Source organism: Phascolarctos cinereus, unplaced genomic scaffold (assembly GCF_003287225.1).
Source record: "Phascolarctos cinereus isolate Bilbo 61053 unplaced genomic scaffold, phaCin_HiC Scaffold_2;HRSCAF=192, whole genome shotgun sequence".
Taxonomy (NCBI): Eukaryota; Metazoa; Chordata; class Mammalia; order Diprotodontia; family Phascolarctidae; genus Phascolarctos; species Phascolarctos cinereus.
In genome coordinates this window covers 226,308,898-226,334,103 of record NW_027555625.1, presented here as the reverse complement: position 1 = coordinate 226,334,103, position 25,206 = coordinate 226,308,898, and the positions used below count along the sequence as shown (strand labels likewise).

The window sequence follows — 25,206 nt, the reverse complement described above, 5'->3', positions numbered from 1 at the left end:
CGATGAAACTCAAGCTATTAGTACAGCTATTAGTATTAAAACATTTGCTGGTGACAAAAGTTGAAATACTGGCTAAAGCAAATTAAGAGAATCCATATATTTATTTCACTTAATTATGCTACATATTACCCCATTACAATAGATGCTCAAATGTTAGCTATAACTCCACAAGAATCTTGGCAGCGCTGGCAAACACACCTTCATGAGTTTGCAAACGTGCAGTAAAAATTGTGGTCTATTCAAGACTTCTTTCACTTCACAGAGGCAATTTCTGGCATTCAGTTTTACTGGAATCTTCTCAAACCAACAATAAAAGATTTGTTGCTTGACTTGTTGGTACACTCTGAGGCAGGGGACACATACCTGCTCACTTAAAAATTTTGAATGATAAGAGTCACACAGCAATTACACCTGGGCACTGACAACCAAAGCCAAAGATGAAACCTCCACGTTGGTCCCTAGTTCTTCCTCACTACAAAACATGCTCTACTTATCTTTTAGAACAACTTCTCATACTACTCAAGCATCCTTCCAGGAGAACTCAAGCAAGACATTAAACTCATCAGTCCCAAACTTTCCAAAATGCTCTCAGCAGTTATCAGAAAGTGGGGTGGTAGCATATAAGCAAATCCCAAATTGAGAACTTGTTAGACCAGAAAACTGGTTTGTGAGTATCAGTACCATTCACGGGCCTTTGCTTCACTGCCTGAAAGAATAAAAGTAGGATGCCTTAGGCAACTAGGGAATAATTCTGATCTTCACTTGCCCTAGTAAATTGGTACCAATGCCAAGCCGCTTAAGTAGCCGGTGGGAAAAAAAAGAGAAGTTCCTTCAACTAGTATCCCACAACAAGTAAAACTAATCATATCAATCAAATAAGAATTTATTAAGTGTCAGAGATGGGGAAAAGGGAGAGAGTTAGTGACAGTCTTATCAAAGAAAAGAAAGAAAACAAAAAGGGTCCATTGAAGCATTTTTTAAAATGCATACAAAAGAAAGAAACAGACAAGCAGGACATCTTTAAAAAGTACATGTTGAATTTATACTTAAAAAGGAAAAGCAAACTCAAGCAAGACATTCATGGTTTCATGTACAATCTTCTTTCTGTTTTTGACTGGTATACAGAAATGGTCATTTTATTTGGTGTTTGTTAAGTTCAGAACAAAAATAAATAATTATTTTTAGAAAGAATAAGCAGAACCAGAAGAAATTGTTAAATGCCTGATTATTGCATTAAACATGTTGCGCTATAATGAGTAACAAGACTATGTGAATCTGCCTGAAACTGGTAGATAAAATTAAAGGTCCTAGGAAGAAAAAAAACTGATTAAGACCCTACAGCGTGCCAAGCACTATGCCAGGCACTGGGAACACAAAGATGAAAATAAAACAGTCCGTGTCATTGAGGTAGTTAACAATCTAGCCAGGGAGAGATGATATGTACATACACACACAGGTATTACCAAAGTAGATATATGGTGATTCTGGGGTAAGGCATTAACAGTTGGGGAGGGAAGGAGAAGGGGAAAATCAGAAAGGCTTCATATGGAAGGCAGTGCTTGTGCTGAAACCTGAAGAAATCTAAGAATTCTGAAAGAGAGGTAAGGAAAAGGCAAATTACACAAATGGAGGATAGCCAGTGCAAAGCCATGGAAGCAAGAGATGGGAAGACAGTGTGTGAGAACAGCAAAAAGGCCAGTTTGGCTGGAACACAAGGTATCTGGATGGGAGTAATGTCTAACAAGGAAAGGTAAGGTGGGATCTGGCTGCAAAGGTCTTTAAATGCCATATGGAGGCGCTCATATCTGATCCTAAAGGTCATGGAGATTTTACGGAATACAGCAGTGACACAGTCAGACTTACACTTCAGGAAAAATCATTTTCACAGATGTGTGAAGAATGGCTTAGGAAAAGGAAACACCTAGAGCAATGAAACCAAAAAAGAGGCTACTGCAATAGTCCAGTAGAGAGGCAATAAGGTCGTGGACTACAGTGAGGGATGTGTGATTAGAGGACAGATGCAAGAGATGTTATGGAGGTTGAATTAACAAGATTTAACAAATGACTACGTAGTGAAGGATGACACTAAGACAGTGAACTTGGGTAACTGGAAAAATGAATGAATGGTTAGTTACACATTAAGCACTTACTATGAGCCAGGCACTGTGCTAAGCACAGAATGGTGGTACCCTCAACACAAATAGGGAAACTCAGAAACAGAAGTTAGTGGATATTAAAAATAATGAATTCTGTTTTGGACATGTTAAATTTGAGATGCCTATATGATATACAGCTCAAAATCACCAGTAGGCCAGCTGTTGATGAGAGATTAGAGCTCAAGGGAGAAAATGGGACCGGAGATTTGTGAGTTTATCATTGTAGAAATAACTAAACCCTAAAGACATCAGACAAAAGGGCCAAAGACAAAGCTTTGTCCACAGTTAGGGGGCAAGAGATGAAGAACCAACAAAAGAAACTGAGAAGGAGCAGTTAGGTAGCAGAGAAGCCAAAAGAGAGCACTGTCATGAAAACCCAGAGAAAGAAAGAATATTCATAAGGAAAGCAGTATCAATGGTGTCAAATGACATAGATAGATCAAGAAGGATGAAAAGTGAGAAAAGAGGGGCAGCTAGATCGCTCAGTGGATAAAGTACTGTCCTTGGATTCAGGAAGACCTGAGTTCAAATCTGGCCTCAGACACTTGACACTTACTAGCTCTGTGACCCCAGGCAAGTCACTTCACTCCATTGCCTCACCAAAAAAAAAAAGTGAGAAAAGGCTATCAGGGGCTTTGGCAATTAAGAGATTGTTGGTCATTTTTGAAGAGGGCAGTTTCAGTTGACTCATGAGGCTGGAATCCAAATCGTATAGGATTAAGAAGTATGTAAAGGGGGAGGAAGAAGAAGCAAGGAGGGTAGACAGTTTTTTCTAGGTGTCCGGCTAAGAAAAATAAGAATAGGAAGTATACTTGTGATTTCACTAGCATGGGATATTCCTGGATGAAAGACAGTGCATGTTAGAGAGGCAATACTGAAATCCAGGTTTGCCCAGCTTCAATGCCAGGTCTCTATCCATTGCACCACACTGCCTTTCAGTCTAACAAAGCCTTTTTTTTAAAGATAGGAGATTCTTCAAGCAGTACTCAGCAAAAACCAGAGGGCCTAAACAATCCTAATCTGAAAAGAGCTCACTATGCAAATTGTGACAAAGACAAGGACTCTGAGTGAAAATCTAATGCCCAGACACCTTCTACAAGATGATGCAGTTTTGAAAAGAAAAAAAAAGTGCAACAGACTGTATTGAGAGTTCTGATTTTGCTCTGTCATTTATTTGCTATATGGCTACAGGCAAATCAACATCTTACTCTATTGATTTCTTTAGAGATAAAATGGGGAGAATACCTCATAAACCTGAGTTTTTACTCAAGCATCAAAACTCTAGCTATAGATTACAATATGAATATTCAACTGGAAAGACTTGGAGTATGACAAAAATCAGACCAACTCAAAAAACAGTCCTTAAGATAGTCTTTCTCAATCCATTTTTTAAAGCTGCAAGCCTCAGCACTAAATTTCACCCAGAACTAACAACATACTTTTTCACTTCTCTGGCTACTGTATTTACATGGAACCAAAAAGAAGCCAAAAACAGACAATGCTTTCTGGTGTGCTTCAGGACAATTCTTGGCAGTGGCTAAAACAACAATGAGATAATAGGAAATGTTGATGAAGAGAGAGATTCTTAAGATACTTGAGGATCTCTAACATATTTATAACTCAATTTAAATTTACAAACCATCAAAGCAGATTTGGATTTTTAATAAGCCTACAAAAGTTAAAGCAAAAAGCAAAGCCAAGAGCATCTCTAGAAGACTTTTGAGGAACTATTTTAGCCATATTTGTAATAGTCATAGATATGTTTTAAGTCTTAAGATTAACCAGGCTATGTGAAATGGGAAAATCAAGTCCCTTAAGCACCTGAATCCTACTGTATCAAAACCCGACAGCACACCCCTCCTTGACCATCTCTGTCACTACTCTTTTTCATTCCAGTTTAATCTGTACACAAATTGCCAAAATCTCAAAAGGCTTTTTTACATCACGTCACTACCCTAAACCAGAACCTATGGTTACATCCAATCACCTATTAATATTAAAAACTAAATTTCTCAGTCCACCTGCCCCCCTATGCCCCACATACACACAATGCTGCCATCCCCTGGTGACACACATGGGTAACACCTGCACCTGAGGCTGGAGGGTACAGTTCTACTGAGGTGGTATTTCTGAATTAGGCTTAGCAGGTCTGAGCAGTACATGGGCTAAGGCCAAGCAAGTATCTGCACAAAATCTGACACAAATATGATGAACCTCTGAATGGGGAATATGGAGGCTGGGCCAGGCTGCCCAAAACAGGGTGAAAACAGCCCAGGTCAGAAACAGAGGAGATCAAAGGTTCTCCATGCCAATTAGCACAGAGTTGGGATCATGAGTGGCCACTTCACTCCCAAGCTGGGTGCGACAGGAAAAACTAGTCTCAAAAAGAAAATAAAATTAGGAACGCAATTTATACTCTACCAACTATGTGCTCAAAGACTTGAGTCAAGCACCATCTCCCCTAATAAGCCTTTCCTGCAGATTACATATGACCTTGGGCAAGTCACTTTATTTCTATAAGCTCAGTTTCTTCATCTATAAATGAAGCCATTAAACCAGATCTTCTCTAAGGTCCTTTCCAACACCAACATTCCAAGACTCTATTAATTTCAGCATTTTAGCATTAGTCATACAGTATTTCTTAGTGCCTATAAAGTAGTTATACATTATCTTTTAACTGAAATGCGTAATTAAACGGTTAAAGTTATATCTGTTGTTGTTGCTTTCAAACAATTATATGTTTTTAAATGGAAAACATCTAGCTTGCAAGCTGGCATTTTGATTGAATCAAATGGGTTGTTATAGTTTTTTTTAAACTAAGTATAGTGAGATCTTGTACTCTCTGTACCTAACTGCTTAATTGTAAAGATGTAATGGGCTATAAAATATCAGTTGCAAAAACATACCTAAAAAGCTGGACTATCAGTACAGACACATACACACACACACACACACACACAAAATGTAGTGTATGTATATTTATATAGGGATGTGCGTGTGTGTGTGTGTGTGTGTGTGTGTGTGTGTGTGTGTGTGTAAAATTTGGATACTCAATAAAAAATGAAGACGGCTCAGAAATGAAAAGAAGAAAGAAAACAGGCTAGACTGCATTTGTGAAACTGCAGTTTTTAATAACTTTAAGGTTCTCCCTGAAACAAAGCCCCTTCTTTTTAATACCAATATTCTTCTAGTGATGCTATGCAGCTAAATAACCCACAATGCCATATTCTCTTAAGAATAGAAGTTGCAAGTCACCCAAAAGGCAACAGAGGGATTCACAGTGGGTATGACTATTCTATAACATATTACCAACAAAGAATCACACAGAAATAGCAACACAAAAGATGTCATCTGAGAAACACATAACTAGAAAAAGAGATGTGCTGGTCAAGTATCAATAGCAATTCATGATCAATGCAGAGGCTGTTTGCTCCATTGGTGCCTAGACAATGTAAAAAAATTTAAAGGAAAGCTCCCAATATGCTAGGCATAGCCTTCATGGAGGACCCACAGGAGGGGAAGTACAAGAGTTGCACAGAATTAGAAGATATGGATGGGTTCTAATTTGCACCCCTGGAGGTAGCGCTTACAATAAGATCAGAGAACCACTGAAGAAGTGGTCATCAAAGTACCAATAAAAGTATAAGATCATCATGTATTTGCAAAGGGCTCTGAAAGGAAACCCGGCAGATCATTCACAGCAATAGGAAATCATAAGATTAAACAGTCAGTGATGAGATAATTCCTTACAGAGTGATAAAGACAAGCCCTTGGCAATCAATCACTTTCAAATCCAATCAACCTTCAAATCAAGGAGTATTTCTATCATTCTAACAAAAATGCCAAGCCTAGCCCTGGTCTATGGGGGTTCAGAAAAAAAGGACTAAGATCTCAAGAACACCTTAAGAAAAGTGATAATGAATGTGAATCTGAATAATAAGAACCAAACAGGCCTATTAAAAGAAAGGTACGATGATTTACATTTATCTTTGAAATGGAAATTCACCTAAAAAAGAAAGTATACCAGGATATACAACTTCTTCCTTTTTTTATAATGCCACAGCTAAGACATAGCTAGTATACTTTCTACAGGGAGGTTTCAGCTTTATTCACTTAAAGAGAAAACCAAACTGCTTGAAGACTCCAAAAAGAGCAATGCTTGTAACTTGTTTGGATTACTTTTAAAATGTTGCATAATAATTATTATGGATAGTACATGCTTGGATTGCAACCGTTGCATTATACTACTCATTACAAGGAAAAGTAAAACTTAGGAAAGAAATGCTCCTCCTAATAATGCTCAGAGAGCTAGTACAGGATAATGCTGGCTTCAAAAAAAGAGAGTACTTAGATGAGCTAGGAGCTCTGATTCTGTCTTCAACAATGATTTAGCATATAGTCATGGGCAAGTTCCTATGCTACTCTACTAATTTCAATAGAGACAAAATAAGGAGGAAAAAAGTTCACTATCTTTTATACAACCCAGTGTGGAACATCTGAAGCACCATAATGCATTATGAAAATGTGTTGTGCTTAACAAACAAAAGGACAAAAAAGCATGCCTATCATGCGAAACCCCAGTTGAGCTAAACCCAAATGCCAGCATGAGGTGGAAAAGAAGTTGCACAATTGAAATCCTTACTTGGGAAGGACTGGTGGTTCAACTGGAACATCAGCAACAGCTATTGCTGGAGGTTCTGCCTCTGTAGAGCTGTGACCTGCCTCCTGCTCATCCCCAGGAGGGGCAGGGGGCTTCACCCTCTTTGTTTCCTGATGCCCACCAGCCCCTGCAGCAGGGCCACACTCTATGGCAGAGTCTATCTCCACCTCCTGGGCTGGGGCTGGCACTTTTTCAGCAGTTGCCACTGCCACAGCCTCCTCCTCTTCCTTTCTTCTCATTTTCTCTTCAAGTTCCTTTCTTCTCCTCTCATCATCTTGACGAGCCATGTACTCAAAGTTTTTGAAGACCTAAAGCCAAAAGAATAATATGATCAATCCAACTATCCAGTACAGTACCATACATCCTCTGTCATGGGTTAGAATCTGTTAAGTTCAGTATCAAAATGCAACAGAGACAACAGAGATCACGAGTATCACCTTTAATTTACTCTATGTTCAAAAGTCAGTGTTTTCACCCTATGCCAAGACTGCCTTTTCTGCTAAATGGGAGATGTACTTGCCTTGGCACCTCATCAAGCTACTGTACAAACTAGCACAAACAATACCAGCACCAGGTCTTAAATTTACCAAGCACTAAGTGCCTCTAACGTCTTCTTCAGCAACAGAAGAAAAAGGATATATGGTCCTGCCCTCAGAGGACTTAGCATCTCATTGGGCTGTAGGGTGATACAGCCTGCCTGTACAAGTAACAACAGCACCAGGTAGCTATGGTAAAGTAAATGGAGATACTTGGACAAAGTGCTCTAAGAAATTAAGGACAAAGGGATCACTTTCATTTGAGGTAGGGATCAGAGAAAGTTATATGGTTGAAGTGACACCTAAGCTAGGCCTTGTAAATAAGATTTCAACAGGTAATACAAAAAGAATACATTTCTACACCCCACCAAAAGCCACCCAAAGCTCCGTATGTCATCATCCTTTTAAATGCCTAACATTTTGTCAATTTACCTTTCTTTTTATTGAATGCTAATTTAAATAACTGAGAGAAAAAAATCCATGATGTTATCATTGCTTACTAAACAAATACATAAAATATAAAAAATCTAAAGCAACAGTCACTCCTACATTTTAGAGACACTTATCGATTTATCAATTTAGTCAGATTAAATGCCAGATGGGAAATCAGCTGAATTTTAATCCCCAGGGGTTACTGCTTTGTTTACTTTGCCGCTGCTCACAGACAAAAAGTATGTATTGCTACTTTCTTTGACATATTGGATTGGGGGGGGAGAAAAAAACTGATTTCAGATGAGCTATATCAATTAGCCAGTCTAAAGGAACAATAAGAGCACAAGAGAGAAGTAGAAATTATTTAACCAACAAAAAAAGACATCATCAAGTAATAGGAAAGTAGTAGTAGTAGTAAAAGGGTAAAGTAAAATATGACTTGGAAAAAAAAGTTACAGGCAGAGAAACAAAGCCCTTAATTTCAAAACTAGAAACCATAAATAGCTTTGTTTCTACATTCCTAGATAACCTGAGTAGCCTTCACCTCCATCTCTACTGCACATCATGAGAACAAGAGCATCATGACACCCTGCACCAGATACTGCTTGACTTCTCTCTAATCTGTCATCATTCATGTATCTCACCATATGTGGGAGACCTCCATTATTTCAGTACCCATTCTAGCCTCAATAATAGCATCTTATACCTGTACAGTACTTTATAGTATGTCAAGCATTTTCACATGTTATTTGATTCAATGTTAAGCATCTGTTAGTTTCCTACCCTACAATTCTTGTAAAACACTCTCTATGAAGTCACTAATGACTTAGGTTCTATTAGTTCCTTTTGTTTTTATATCAGTTATTTCCAGACATACCCTTCTCTTCACCCTTCCCACATCAGGAGCCTTCCTTAGTAACAAAAGGGAAAAAACCAGCAAAGCAAAATGTCAGTCTAACAGCATCTGCAACATTCCACATCCATAGTGCCCCACTTCTCCAAAGAAAAGAAGGAGGTACACATCCTCATATTTTCTCTGGAGCCAAGATTAGTCATAATTACACGGCATTCAACTTCATTTAACTGGCAATTTCCTAATAATTAAATTCAAAGCACTTTGCCCTCTGCACTGTTACGTTACAACTACTCCTCACTTCTTCCTTTGGTTTCTACAACCCTGTATATTCCTGGCTTTTCTATAACTTGACTTCTCAATTTTCTTTGCTCCCTCTTCCTCACTGTCCTGACCCCTAACTTTGGTTGCTCCCAAAGAATCTATATTCTCTTCTCTCTACATATACTCCCACTGAAGTAAGTTTCACGCAGGAAGGTATTATCTTTTTATTTTAAATCAACCACAGCACCTAGTATAGTATGATACCTGTACACAGGTACACATCAATACATAGTTATTCAGCTGAGATCACAATGACTCCTATCTATGTAAAAAACTTTAAAACTCCACCCTGAGCTACATTCCACCATTTCCAGCCCAGTCTGTTGGGCATTTTTTCCTGGATGCCCTTGCCAGAGCTTCAAACTAATCATATTTCCCTCAAGCCAAGTCACCCTTTCTGTTAATACTACCCCCTTTCTTCTACTCAACCTCATTTAAAATCTTGGATTCAAATTTTACTCCTTAGGCAGGTAGGTGGCACAGTGGATACAACAGCTGGGCCTGGAGTCAGGACAGACCTGAGAACAAATCCAGCCTCAAACACTTCCTGGATGTGTGAACCTCTTTTAGTCTCAGTTTCCTCAATTGCAATATGGGGATAATAATTGTAAAATGCAGATAATAATAATCCCATGGTTGTTGTGAGGGTCAATTGAGATATTTATAAAATACTCAGCACAGTGCCTAACATATATAATGTATAGGAGCTTAATAACCTTTTTTTTCCTGCCTTCATTCCTTCCTTCCTTCCACTGAATCAGCTACCAAGTCACAACTTCCATCAAATTTAGTTATCATATAATCATAGATTTAGAGCTAGAAGGGATTACAGAGATCACTGCATCCAATGATTACCTCTCATACATGAGGAAATCAATGTCCAGAGGTAGAGTGATCAGTTCAAGTCATCCAAGTAACACGTGTCAGAGACGGAATTTGGTCCCAATCCCAGTCTGTCCTCTCATTCTTTTACAAACCCTAAAACACTCCCCAGAATGGTAAGAAAACATCAGTCTTGGAGTCAGAAAGCTTTGCTCAAGTCCTGACTCTCAGTGGTCTTGATGAGTCATTTCACTTCAGTTTTCTCATCTGTAAACGGTGAACCTGGACTAGAAAGCTCAGATCTCTTCTACATCTAGAGCTAGGATTCTGTTATTACTCTTAGCTGCAACCATTGCTACAAACTGGGCCTCAACATCTCACACCTACACCTATCTAGAAAATAGCCCAGCTTTTCTTCCTGACACATCCTCTACTCTTTCCAATTCATCCTGCATTCCAGATTATTCTTTTTTTTTTTTTTGCTTTTTTTTGTGGGGGGGATGAGGCAATCAGGGTTAAGTGACTTGCCCAAGGTCACACAGCTAGTAAGTGTTAAGTGTCTGAGGCTGGATTTGAAACTCAGGTCCTCCTGACTCCAAGGCCAGAGCTCTATTCACTGCGCCACCTAGCTGCCTTACATACCAGATTATTCTTCCTAAAACAGTGCTTTAATCATATAGATAACTTCCCTAATCAAAGTCTCCTTTGGCTGAAGAATAGAAAAATGAAAGGGAGACAAGCTGGTAATATAGTAGGGCACCTGTATAGGATCTTAATACCAACTAAAGAGTGTGAACTTTACTTGGGAGGCAAAAAAGGGGACATTACAGAGTTTGAGGCAGAAGAATTACATAGCATCTATTGGTGGTATGAAGGATTGGTTGAAAGGAAAACTAAAATAGAAGCAGGAAGACCTATTAGAAGGTTATTTCAATAATCCATGCAGGTGGTAACAAGGACCAGGTATGAGGATAATGATGGTAAGAAGAGAAGAAAAAGATAGAAGAAATGGCATTTACAGAACTTGGTACCTAAATGGATATGAAAAGGAAGTCGGAAGGAAGTATTAAATATAATATCAAAGTTTTAAATACGGGAGACTACATACACCCCTTTATATTTTCCCTCTCTCTCCACACTTACAAACTGGTCTACTTACCATATCCCAAACCTTCATATTCTAGCTCCACATCTTTTGGGGTTTTTTCTAAGTGCTTTTTAAAAAATCTGTTCTTCACACTACTCTCCTCCCCCACTGAGCAAATTTTAAAAATACAAACCCCAAAATGAATCCCACAATACATATCTACATAGTCCAGGGAAAAAAATTCCCATATTAGCCATGTCCAATAATTTATGCCTCTACATTCTAAGTTCATCATCTAAGAGGTGAGTGGGCATATTTAATTTTCATTCTTTTGGACTCATAGTTTACCATCGTGTTGAGAGTTCTACAGTCTTTCAAAGTTGTTTTTCTCTATAATGTCGCTATCGTTGTATAAATTGCTCCTAGTTCTGCTTACTTTGTGCTACATCAGTTTATAAAGGTCCTCCACAGTTTCTTTGCAAACTGTTCATTTTATCATTTCTTATGGAACAATAACATTACATTATACTCCTATAACATCATTCGTTTAGCCTTTTCCCAATAGGAGAACAACCCTTAGTTTCCAAAGTCTGGCTACCAAGAAAAGAATTACTATAAATATGTTTGTACAACAAGATTCTTTTCCCTTTTCTTTGATTTCTTTGATTTACAGGTGGGAAAGGTGGAACAAAGCATACTTATAGTTCTGTTAACTTTCTGCATATAGTCCCAAACTGCTTTCCAGAATGGTTGTTAGACCAATTCATAGCTCTACCAACAACGCTAGCATACCTGTTTTCCCAAAGCCCTTTCCTCTTTTGTCATCTTTACTAATCTGATAGGTGAAACTTATCTCTGAGTAGCAGAACCAGTCTGTGAGGTAGAGCCTCAAAGCTGCTTTAAAATTATTAATGATTTAGAGCATTTTTCATCTGATTTTTGATAGCCTGGATTTCTTCTGAAAACTGCCAGCCAATTCATGTTCTTTGACCATTTAGTTATTGAGGAATGACTCTTAGTCTTATAAATTTGAATCAGTTCCTTATATATCTTAGATATAAGACCTTTACCAGAGAAATTTTTTGCAAAGATTTTTTTCTCAGCTACCTATTTCCTTTTGAATTTTTCCTACATTAGAGTAGGTTTTGCAAAAACTTTTTAATTTTGGGTAAACTTATCTATTTTATCATGGGTGATCATCTTTTATCATTTGGATGCCATAGATCTAACCCACAGACCCAAAAGGTTAATTTCTTCCTTGCACCTCTATTTTATGATGTAATGTCATATAGCCATCTGAAGTTTCTCTTGGGGTATGGTAGGAGATATTTTCTAAAACTAATTTTTGCTACACTGTTGCCAAGTTTTCCTACCAGGTTTTGTCAAATAGCCAGTCTTTCCTCAGTAACTGACGATTTTAGGTTTATCAAATACTATGCTGCTATATTTTTTGGCTTATATAATTGTGTGCCTAATCTGTTCCATTGATTGAATTGTCTCTCTTTTTAGCCAATTCCAAATCATCTTAATAATTACTGCTTTGTAGTACAGTTTGAGATCTTGTACTGATAAGAGTCCTTCCTTCCCACTCTTTTCATTATTACTCTTGAGATTCCTGACCATTTGTTTTATATGAATTTCATTACTATTTTTTCTAGCTCTATAAAATATTCCTTTGGAAGTTTGATTTGTACAGCACTAAATAAGTAAATTAATTTAGATAACATTGTCATTTTCATTATATTAGCTCAACCTACCCCAAGAACAATTAATGTTTGTCCAATTATTTGTCTTTATTTTTACAACAAAGCACAGTCCCTGTGTGAATCTTAGAAGATACACTTCTAATTTTTTTGTAGTTTCTATAGTTATTTTGAACAGAATTTCTCTTTCTAGTTCTTCATGCTGTAGTTTGTTGGATACGGCACATAGGAATACTGATGATATATGTGGATTTATCTGTTCTCTTACAACTTTGCTCAAGTTACTATTTCAATTAAATTTTAGTTGACTCTCTAAGGTTCTCTAAGTACACCACCATTATCATCTGCAAAAAGTGGTAATTTTGTTATCTCTTTGCCTACAGCCCACAGTCTTTGTTCATGCTGTTCCTTTCTCCTATTGTAGTTTCACCACCTCCACCATCTAGAATCTTACCCATACTTCAGGGCATAACTTAAATGTCAGCTCCTCCACATAGTCTTCCCAAATCATCCTGGCCAACAACGACCTTTCCTTCTTCTCATACCCTATGGCACTTTCTTTGTATTATTCATGTGGCACTTATTTTATATTGCCTTGCACTGTAGCAATTTTTCTGTTTTATCTCCCTTGTTAGTTCATAAACTCCTTAAGGGCAGGGACTAGGTTTTATGCATCTTTGTATCCCCACAGTCCCTTTTCTTTGATAAAAGGAAAAGTTACATTTATGTGATTATAGTGACAGGAGTAGTCCCTACCTCCCTTACCACACAGTGGGTGTTCAATGAATATCTGATAAATGAATGACCCACCAAATACACTCTCACTACATGTCATATTTCTCTCAGTTCATTAGAATGTTCTGCCTACAGCAAACTTACTTTTTATCCCAAACTCTAGTCAAATATTTCAGCACTCTGTGCTTCTTTATTCTTTAACTAATCTTACTGTGCCTACCTTTAACCCTAGGTCACTCACTGTTTGCTTTCTTTTTTTACCTATTTTTAAGCTACACAGTACAAAACCATTGAATAGCACTGACTCAGGCAACAACAGATTCATATTGCCCACCTTTGACTTTAGTCCTCATTGCTGTTCAATTTCTTTATTAATCTCATTTTTGCCTAGCATATTCCCCACAGTAATTATTCTACACTAGGGGAAAGGAACCTGCAGCCTCAAGGCCACACATGGCCTTCTAGGTCCTTGGGTGCAGTCTTTTGACTGAGTCCAAGTTTTACAGAACAAATCCTTACATCAAGGGGATTTGTTCTGTGAAATTTGGATTCAAGTCAAAGGGCCACACTTGCGGACCCAGAGGGGCCACATGTGGCTTCAAGACCATAGGTTCCCCCACCTCTGTTCTAGACCTTTACTCTCTTCTAATATCCTTAATTCCTCTTCTCTCACAACTGTTAACTAATAACCACACTTTCTATTTTACTGAGAGAAGTGAGAGTATCCAGGACTGAATTCTTATCCTGGTATTCATATCATGGTCCCTACATGGTCCCCCTTACCCTTCCCTCTAAGCTAAGGAGATTTCTTTTCTCTATAAAGTTAAACCCTTCCCTGTACTCATGGACCCCATTCTTCCCTATTTCTTTATAGAATTATTCTTACAATTTGGGTTACAGATTACAGCTAGAAGGAATCTTATTTTACCAACCTCCTCATTTTACATATGAGGAAACTGACCCCCAAAAAAGTTAAGTGACTTATTTCTAAAAAATATTTTTGTAACTATTTCTATATAATTGGTTTCCTTTACAATCTTGTTTATTTTATTTTATCCATTTAAAAGGATTAATATGAGGAGTCCATAGGCTTAACCAGACTGCCAAAGGGATCCATGACACACAAAAAAATGTTAAAAACCTCTGACTTAGAGAAAATGGTTATTAGTGAAGTTGTGTGATAAGAAGCTAGACTGCAGGGACTAAGGATGTAGAACTCAAGTTCATGAAAATGAAAAGGAAAAGTTACATTTATGTGATTATAGTGACAGGAGTAGTCCCTACCTCTCTAGTATCCTCTCCTTCAATTATCTTCCCCAACAGGCTCTTTCAGTTGTCTTCAAACATATTCACATCTCCCCTATCTTAAGAAGATACTTAAGCAAGAAGAACTTGCTGTTCACTCCTCCTAAATGAGCAATTTCTTTCCAACTTTTCACTTTTCAACTTCATGAACTTGAGCTCTACAACCAAAACCTCTATGTCCTAGCTACCCATTTACCGTTTTAATCTCTGCAATCCAGCTTCTTATCACACAATTCCACTGATAACCATTTTCTCTAAGTGAGAGGTTTTTAACATTTTTTTCTGTGTCATGGATCCCTTTAGCAGTCTGGTTAAGCCTATGGACTCCTTCTCAGATTAATCCTTTTAAATGGATAAAATAAAATAAACAAGATTATAAAGGAAACCAATTATATTGAAATAGTTACAAAAAGATTTTTTAAAAGTAAGTTCACAGATATCAGGTTAAGAAACCCTGCTCTAAGGCTCTAAATGGCATCTTCCTTACCAACTCTACCTGAGAGATCTGACCACCTATTCCTTAAAAGAATGGCTATGTGATAAAAAGGAAAGAGTACTGCACTTGGATTCAGAAGATTTGGGTTTGAGTATTGGCTCTGCCATTTATTCCCTGCATATGCTGGGCAAGTCACTTGATCTAAGCTTGTTTCCTTGTGTGAAAACAAGGATAATGATACTTGTTGATTTTGAGGAAAGCATTTGGAAAACTATAAAGTATCATATACATGTGAACTTCATTATTATTGAAATTTTCCTCATTTCTCTGGAACTGTATTTTCCAGGTTTTTTACTGGCATTCTTCCCACCTCCCATTTCTAGATATACACTTAAGGTTCTGACCTTGGGTCACCATTCTCCCAATATACTCACTTATTTGTAAACTTCACCCACTCTTAGCATTTCAGTCATGTTCCTAAAATGTTTCTACGGTCACAATTCTCTGTCATACACCCCTCTTTGACCATGACCTTCTTGAGGGCAGGCAGGTACTTCAATTTATACTTCTGAATCTTTCTTATACCATTTACAGAAGATAAGCTACAGGGTACAAAAACATTATGATTCTGAATATCGAATCCATGATTTAGTTATTTGGGTAATTTCCCTCCACAACTCAGAAAGCCATTCATCTACTCTAAAATGACTTAGTACAGAGTTGCCTGAGGCATATACAGGGGCTGAGTGACTTGCCCAGAGTGATCCTTCCTCTATATCGCATTCCCTCTATTAGTTATTTGCACACTTGCCTTAATCCCCTAGAACACAGGTAATTTTTGTATACTCTATAGACTCACCCCAGCCTCCACAGTCTAGCACCAAGTCCACACAGTAAGATAAATATGTCAGCTCAAACTATGTCCCCAGGTGAATCTGGCAAGAAGTCATCTATAATGGTAGAAAATATAATTTTGGTAGCATTGTGTGGAGAGGTGCTATTTTGCAGGGATTAAGAAAGGAACAGGTAGCCAGTAAATAAATAATTTGGATATACAGCCTAAATTAATGAAATTTGTTAGTGAAAAACTGGAATGAGATTGCACATCCAAAAGAAATAACAGAGAAATTACCACAACCTTGCTACTGTTATCTCCATTTTACTGATGAAGAAACTGTGGCTCAGAGGCTAAGTGACTCACCCATGGTCACTAAACCTGAGGCAAGATTCTAACCCTAGATCTCCAGAATCCCAAGTACAGTGCAGCACTGCATCTACTAGGCCAAAATGACTCTCAATAATTGAGCAAAATAAGCAAATAGTAATTGACTAATTCAAGCAGAGTACCATAATACAACCAAGACCTGGGTTCAAATTTGACATCAGTGAGGCAGAGCCAAGATGGTAGAGTGATAAGAAATATTTCACCTTCACTCCAAAAAACTCCTCCAAACAGATCTAGAAAATGCACCAGACTAAATGCACCAAATCCTGTTGGGGAAATCCAGTCACAGTGAGTTATCTGTCCAGCCCATTTCAGCTGAGGGAGACAGACAAGAAAGTCTATGGACACTGGGGAGAAGTCTGGCCTGAATCACAAGGTGTACAAAGAACTGCAGTCCCCAGGGAGAGGCTGTGTACTAGGGCAGAAAGAGATCCCAGACTCTTACAGGGCACTCCCAGACTCACACCAGGGCACTGCAACAAAGACAGGTGCCAACTGACAACCTGTCATTCATATCCAGTTTCAGGCCACAGACACAATAACGAATGTAAAGAGGACTTACAGGAGAGGTGCATACCCACATAAAGAGGCCCTGGGTTGTATATGGAAAAAGAAGAAAGCTCAGAAGCAATTGGCAATGGTATGGCTTAGAACCCAATCTCAGAGCACAGTCTCACTTTCCATTTTTAGCCCAGTCTACAGAGGAATAACGAGGGCAGGAATACTAGAACAGAGGGAAGCCTTCACTCCTGTCACTTTGAACCAACATAGTTTTCTCTTGGCTGACAGGGGATGAGTCCAGCAGTAGTCTACTCATGCTCAGATACAGACCTAGGTGAGGAACTTGCAGAGTTCAGAGGAGTGGGAAAAACCTCCAGACCTTGCCCTGGATCAGACCACTCTAGGAGCACTGAAAGCTTGTAGGTCTCCTTGCTTGTAACTGAGATACTGGGTGAAAACAAAACTCAATATCCCTAGAAAACAGCAACAGGAACAACCCAGAACTTCCCTCTAGAAATGTGGCAGAGCCCAGCTCTATTGTCAAATCCAAAGTCATTAATTAGATAGAAGAATGGGCAAACATAATGAGTTATTATGGTAGCACAGAAGTTCAAAATCCAAAAACAGATCAGGAGAATAACTCCAAAACATCTACGAGCAAAGCCTCAAAGAAAAACAGTTTGGCTTCAAACTAAACTAGAATTCCTGGAAAAGATGAAAAAAGAGTTTAAAAAAAATTTTTATAAATGGAATGAAAGTGCATGAGGAAAAAACTGGAAAAGAAATGAAAGCTACAGAATAAAGAATTGTAAAAGAAACTAACATTTTGGCACTAGAGATATGAAACCATGCCCACACAATAGTAGAAATCGAAGCCAGTGACTTCATAAGGCAACAAGAAATATTAAGATGAAGTCAAAAGACTGAAAAAAATAGCAAAAACAACTGACTTGGAAAAAGAATGAGGAGAAAAAATTTAAAAATCATTGGTGTATCTGAACACCACGACCAAAAAAAAAAGAGCACATATATAGATACACACACATGTGTATCTATATATAAAATGTTTCAAGAAATCTTTACAAAAAAATTGCCCAGATCTCTTAGAACCAGAGAGCAAAGTAGAAACAGAAAGAATCCATCATGAAAGAAACCCCAAAATGAAAACTCAACATCATAGCCAAAATCTAGAACTTCCAGAACAAAAAAAAAATACAAGTAGCCAGAAAGAAAGAATTCAAGTACCACAGAGCCACAGGATCACACACAATTTAGCTGCCACCACCATAAAGGAATGGAGAACATGGAATACAACATTCCAGAAGGCAAAGGCTATATGGGTTCATAGTTAAGAATAACTTATCCAGCAAAATTGAATGTAACGCTATGGGAGAGGGAAAAAATGGATCTTTAAAAAAATACAGAATTTTCAAACACTCCTGATTAAAAAGAGAAAGGAAGGTTAGGGAAAATTGTCTCACTTAATCAGAATGAATGAGTAGAGGGGTTGGGAGGGGAAGGGGACAACAGAGAGAAATTTGACCTCCCTCTCATCCAAAATGGTCAAAAGAAGATTCTCCCGGAGAATACACAGATGAAGACATAAATACATTTCATTCAACAGGGAAACAGGAGAGAAAAGGAATAAGGGAAAGGGAGTCTTAGAGGAAGGGTAAATCAAGGGAGGGATTAGTTCTCAGCAAAACAAACTTTAAAGATGTACAAAAACATTTATAGCTTTTTTTGAGGTGGGCAAGGAATGGAAACTTGAGAGGGTGCCCATAAATTGAGTAACAGATGAACAAAATGTAGTATATACTATATATAATATATAGTATATAGCATACTATTGTGCTGAAATCTTATCAACATAATGACCAACCAGGATTCCGAAAAATTAATAATGAAACATGCTATCCACATCCTGATACAGAGGTAAAGTACTCAGAATGCAGAATGAAACAAATTTTTTTTGACGTGGCCAGTGTGGAAATTTTCTTTGATTGACTATATATGTTTGTAATTGGTTTTGTTTTCCTTGTGTTTGGATAGGGGGTGGGATAGGTGAGAAGACAGATCTTGGATGATTAAAACAAAGTATTTTTTTGAAAGCCAAAAGAAAAACTAACAAACAATTCTGCCTCATGCGCTTGCTTAGCTGTATGATCACTCCCAGGCAAGTCACTTAACATCTCTGAACCTATTCTCTCCTCTTTAAAATGCAAATAATAACAGCATCTATTTCACAGGTCTCTCATAAGGATAAAATTAAATAACATGTAAGGCACTATATAAATGTGACCTATATCATCATCATCATCATCATCATTATTATTTGTACAGAACTATTAAATTTCTGATCACAGGAAAGGTTAGAAGAGATACAATACTGGCCCTCAAGTAATTCATAGTTCACTGGCAATGGAAAAAGCACCTGATTTCAAGTCAAAGGACCTAAGTTCAAATCCCACCTCTAATATTTCCTATCTGTGTCACCTCTCTGGGTCTGAATTTTCTCATCTGTAAATGAGGGGGTTGGACTGGATGTTCTCTAAGGTCCCTTCCAGCTTTAAATTTATAATCCTAGTAGAAGGATGAGATACCACCTTACTAATATGACAAATACAGGTAATTTCTTTCTACCTCAGATACAGATTACTATTTTTACTTCTGGATTTAAATACAAGCACTTTAAAATTCATCAAATTTTGAACAGAATAAAATAGCACCCATTCCACAACCTGACAGCATATCATCCTGGTTCCCTTCAATCTCTCTGCCAATTATTTCATTTTAACATAGCTCTAGTTCTATTAAGGTTATTTGTGTTTTCCTCTCAGGAAGGTAGAGTTCTCTAAGTGGTGCTCCCAAGCCTCCAGTGGTGTCCTGGCCACCATAACAATAGGTAATATTTATATTCCTCTTTTAAGATTTGCAAAGACGTTTTACCTACAATACCTCATTTGAGCCTCAAAATATCCGTGAGGTAGATGCTACTTTTATTCCCCGTTTTACAGGTGAAGAAACTAAAATCTTGTCCAAGATCACAGTAAAGAGGCACTGTATTAGTAGGGAAAAAGTGAAATGACCTGGGTTCAAATGCCAGTTCTTCACTACCACTGCTTACCCGTGGGCAAATCACTTAAGTTCTTTTACCCGGTTTTCCCATCTGTATAACGACGGGGTTGGCACTAAGATAATCTCGAGGGTCCTTCCGACTGCTGGAGTAATCTGAAGGCAGCACTGAAAACCCAAGTCTTACAGACTGATTCCAGGTCCACAGGGCCCCTCAGCAAGAGCCCTGTCACGCCCTTTCAGAGAAGACAGCTCACTAGAGGGCCTCACACAGACCGGGAGAGACCAAGTGGACTCAAATCCCTCCAAACACGGACTCCTAGAATGTCTGAGCTGAAGGAGGTCTTAGAGGTCATCCAGTCTAACCCTGTCACTTCACTGAGAAAGAAGCTGCGGGCCAGAGGGGGGAAGGGACCAGCCCCAACGACCCAGGGAGCTCCAGACTCTCCCCCAACGCCCCCCCCCCCGAGGGGCGGCTTCCCGGACCCCGGTGACAAAGGAACGCAGCCCTCGGGTGGGGTCGCGCCGAGCCGCCCCGCCCAGGCGTGGCCCTCTGCGGGTTACCTGCAGCACCATGGCTTGGGCCGCCCCCGGGGGGAAGCCCATGCGATCCGCCGAGTGGCGCAGCAAGCGGTAGAAGTCTGTCTTGCGGTAAAGGAAACCGAACAACACCCGCAGAAAGTCCTGGACGTTGCCCACGTGCTGCAGGATGCCCAGCAGCGCCTGGTCGTACAGCTCCGCCGCCCCGGGCTCCATAGCGACCGGCCCGGTCGGCCCCGCAGTGGGAGGGACACTGACACTGGGGGACAGGGGGCGCGGCGGCCTCCTTCGACCTCGGTCTCAGCGTCAGCCGCCGCCTCCGCCTCTGACCAGCGGCTTCCGGTGTGTGTGTGAGTGTGAGTGAGAGTGTGTGCGTGTGTGCGTGTGTGCGTGTGTGGTTGTGTGTGTGTGTGTGTGTGTGTGTGCGCGCGCGCGCGTGGGCGCACCCGTCAACGGCTCCGCCACCCAGCCACCCAGACTGAGGCACTTCCGGCCTGCCCTGCTTGCCTCCGGAGACAACTTCCCTCGCTCACCGCCGAGGCCTCTGCCGCCGTCGGGATTTCCGGCGTGGGTGCGCTTGCTAAAAAGGCTCGATGCAGGGGTGGGGGGGACCAAAAGAGGGCCCAGACAAGAAAGTCGGGGGCTGGCGAACACGTGACACCCAACGACCCTGTTGGAAGAGGGCAGAGGAAGTTTTCTACGCCTCCCAACCTTCACGTGACGTACGCACGTCAAACTCACAAAACACCGAGGCTTGCCACTACGCGCGCGCGTGTGGCTCCCGAGCGTCACGTGACCCCGAGTGTCGGGCGCTTTTTTCTGAGAAGTTCTTTGCCCTGGGCTGAACCGTAAGATGAGTCAGGCTATCTTGGCACTTTAAGAGCTGGGATAAACCCGGTTGTGCGATCAGACGCCCCGAGGACTTTAGCTGGTGTGGAAGTTAAACTTCGGTTTCAAAACTCCTGTTTTGCGCTCTCCGAAAGGAGGCTCAGAGAGATTAGGTGATTTACCCGAGGTCTCACAGCACGACTGGATGCTGAGCCCAGGTCTTGTCAAGCGCAGTGCTTACTCTGCCAGGCCCCAAGGGGTGACCCATATCCCCAGCGAAACTGCTGAATTATGCTGCACTCTGAGTAGGGTGCAGAGCATTGCCTGTTCTATCCGACTGGGTCCATATGCTGATCTAGTTTTGCTAATCCGATTTTTTTCTTCTCTTTATAATTCTAAAAATGAGATAACTCGTAAATCCGTCTAGAAGCCCTGCAAACTTTAAAGCGCGATTTATATGATGACTTTTTTTTTCTCTGTTGGAGAGAATATAAGATTTTGAAGGTAATGTAAAGATTGAAGTTATTTTTAAAGTCTTAAAGATGTTTAAGAAACCGAAAAACTTGCTTTAAGAAAAAATTGGAAGTTTTAAAAACTATTTTAAGCAGATGAAAGGGGTATATTTTATAGGGTCCCTTCTCTGCCCTAGTCCGGCCCACTCTGGAGTCTGGAGTATATTTGGGTGACAATAAGCTAGGTGGATAGAGTTATGGGCCTGGAGTCAGGAAAACGAGTTCAAATCTAGCCTCAGGCACTTACTAGCTGTGTGACCCTGGGCAAATTATTTAACTTTTTTGCCTCTCAGTTTCCTCATCAGTAAAGAGAGCTGGAGAAGAAAATGGCAAACCACTGCAGTATCTTTGCCAAGAAAACTCAACCGGGATCATGGTCAGTTGGAAATGACTAAGACAAAACAACTATGAAAATAAGCTGAAGGGTAACCAAAAAAGTAAAGAGATCTTAAAATGATAAGATTAAAATCTGAAAGGGACCTTAGACGGTTGTGTAATCCAGCCCCTCATTTTACATTTATAGGAAACTGAGTTCCAGAGAGTTTAAATGGGAGATACAAGATTAACAACTGACAGGATTCAAACCCAGGTCTTCTAATTCTAAACCCGGGATATTTTTGTGCCAATAAATTATGTAATAGGAAGATGAATCAATGAAACTGGAGCAGTGGTGTCAAACTCAAACAGAAACTGGGGCCACTATTGGCTTATTGAAAACTACATATTAGCTGGAAGCGTTTGGTGAATGGGATGGGGGGGGAGTATTGTGACATGGCACCAAGATGTCTGAAAAAAAAAACATTAAATATCCACTAAATTTTGATCTATCAAAAATCCATGAACTCAAACTGATCAAAGATAAGCAAAATGTGGTGAGACATGGCCCCATTCAACATGAGATGTAAGGTATGTAGTGAGTAAATTTAGGAAGGCAAGGAATGGCAGGAAGGAGATGGTGCAGAATGAGCCATATCTGGAATTTTTCATGTCTATATCAAATGTACCTGTTGTTTAGCTGAAATCACCTTCAAAACAGACCCAGAGAATACAGATTATATCATGGAGCCACTCAAAATTTCCAGGCTGAGAAACTCCTGGAAGTTGAACAGAAAAGGGTACAGAAGGAAAGAAAAGATGAAGAACTAAATAATCCCATGAAGGGGCTGGAGAATTGGATCAAGGACTCTGAGCTGGACATGGAGGTACTAGAAAATCTGCAGGAGCTGCCAGTGCTTACCCAGTGCTAGGCTAATGTGGACTTTGAAGTGATGTTACAGCTGTACAAGTGTCTAAGGAGGAGACACTCCAGTAAGATCAGGAGAAAGCCAGGAGATGGCGACTGATCGAAGACACTGACTCTAATGCAGAGCCCACCCTTGCACCTACCCAGCTGCCATTCGAGCCAAGCCCACAGCCATCTTAGAGGAGGTCTCACAGCTACAAAAGCAGAAATTGGAGAGCTGGGAACAGAGTATAGGTGCACTTGGCTGCAAGTCAAAGCTGGCAGGCCTGGTTGTGGCAGAGGCCAGCTGTCCCAAGATCCAGCAGCAGCAGTGAGGACATGACCTAGCACAAACATACAGCAGAATTTGAAGGAGGAGGTTGATGTTACCCAGAATACCCAGTGTCTCATCTCTGAGCCACTTGGGGGCATACTCAGACAAGTGAAGATAGCAGCAACAGCAGCTGAAGCAAAGGAAACCTTAGACCCTCGAGCCAGACTGGAGTGGGCTTATTTTTTTGTTCAGTGAGCACAGCAATGTGAAGAGGAGGGTTAGACTGGAAGCAGTGCTGCCAGGGCTTCTATGTAATGAGTTTGGTGTGCTTTCCCCGCTTCTGAGCTGCCCAGGAACTGACTGCTCCATTTTGCTCCTCTCCTCTCCAGGCCCCTAGGCCCCAGTGGGATTCAATGTTGTGGTACTCTTCCTCTGAATCTTTCCACTTTAGAAAGTGGCAACCAAAGATCTGATATCCATTCTTAGCCTAGTGGCAGGGTTGGACCTAGTGGATATTGGGCCTCAACCCTGCTTCTTTTGGACCCCTGCTCCTCATGCTCATCAAGCCCAGGCAGCCAGAGCAGAATCACTGGGGAGGTAAGGAGTTAACTCTTTCTTTCCCTGGAACTTCAGAGCTTTCCAGAATTCATTTATGTCTGTCACTGGTGTATCATTCATCCCATGCCATACAAAATGACATTTTGCATCAGTGCCCCATGCTAACAACATGTGTGGGAGGTTTGCCTTACTCCTAACCCCATACCAAATAGCTAGGTGGCTTAGTGGATAGAACACTGGACATGGCGTAGTCAAGAAGGCCTGAGTTGAAATCTGATCTCAGTCACTTAACTAGTTGTGTGACCCTAAGCAAGTCACTTAACCCTGTTTGCCTCAGTTTCCTCATCTATAAAATGAGCTAGAGAAGGAAATAGCAAACCATCTAATATCTTTGCCAAGAAAACCCCAAATGGAGTCACAAAGAGTTGGACAGGATTGAAGATGACTAAATACATGCCAGACACTGTGCTACACACTGGAGATACAAATATGGAAAAAATAAAGACAGTCTCTGCCCTGAAGGAGCTTGCAATCCATTAAGGGAAGACAAAATTCTAAAGGAAACTGAAAAAGGGAGAGGAGGAGAAGAGATAACCAAAATGGAGGCTTGGTACAAAAAGTCAGATAGGTCCCAAGGTAGAGCAGCCAGGTAAGAAGTGAGTTTTCTAAATTGAAGTCCCCTTAAATGGAGATTGGGAGTTCGTGGCCCCATCCTTCAATCAAAGAGTCATATAGAAGGTTTAGATTGTTAACCTAGAGTCTATGGACTTTGTTTTTTAATGTTCGCTTTGTTTCAATATAATTGGTTCCCTTTGTAATTCATTTTATTTTATAAATTTAAAAACATTCCAAAAAGAGTTTCTGAGAATAGGTTTTATCAGAATACCAGTGGGGTCAGTATCACAAAAATAGCTTTTAAGATCTCCTGCCCTAGAAAAGAGAATTAGAAATAAGGTATAGAATTGCAAAAAACATATTTCTCCTCAGTGTAAAGAGAAACTTTCCAATACTCCCCATCACCAGTGAAGAGAATTCAAGGGAGAGCTAGGTGACAACTTGGTAGGAATCATAGATTTAAAACTCTTTCCATTTTAGGAGGGGGCTCAGCTCAGAACATTTCTTTTTTTCTCACCTGGCTGCATTAATCCAGGACATATCTGACTTCCCCAAGTCCCTGAAAAGGATATCTTCTCCCCTCTTACCAACCCCCTACCTCGGCTTTTCAGCTTCCTTTTGTGTGTTGTCTTCCCCTTCTAGATGGTCAGGGAGTCTTTTAGAGCAGGGATTGCCTTTTTTTGTATTGAAATCCCCAGCACTTAGCATAGTGCCTAGCACAAAGCAGGTGTTTAATGAATGTCTGTTGACTATGGCTAGAACTAGAAGGGGCCTCTGAGATCTTCTAGTCCAACCATCTCATATTAC

The 25,206-nt window shown here is 39.9% G+C and overlaps 1 protein-coding gene and 1 pseudogene across 3 annotated transcripts in view; one reads left to right on the top strand and one right to left on the bottom strand.

Annotated features, from left to right (window-relative positions):
• The window catches only part of NUDCD3 (NudC domain containing 3), a 111,065-nt gene extending 89,977 nt beyond the window's left edge, over positions 1-21,088 (bottom strand). For 2 of the 3 annotated variants that reach the window (XR_013484673.1, XM_020984057.2), the window contains exons 1-2: positions 20,415-20,917; positions 6,799-7,124 (exon numbers count right to left, since the gene is read on the bottom strand). Coding sequence is in view for 2 of the 3 variants with exons in the window: in XM_020984057.2 (XP_020839716.1) it covers positions 6,799-7,124; positions 20,415-20,606 (518 nt within the window). In the remaining variant the exon portion in view is untranslated. The other variant, XM_078149838.1, reaches the window with a different exon arrangement.
• LOC110206569 (splicing factor YJU2 pseudogene) lies at positions 21,049-23,810 on the top strand (annotated as a pseudogene).
• Positions 23,811-25,206: the final 1,396 nt, after the last annotated feature.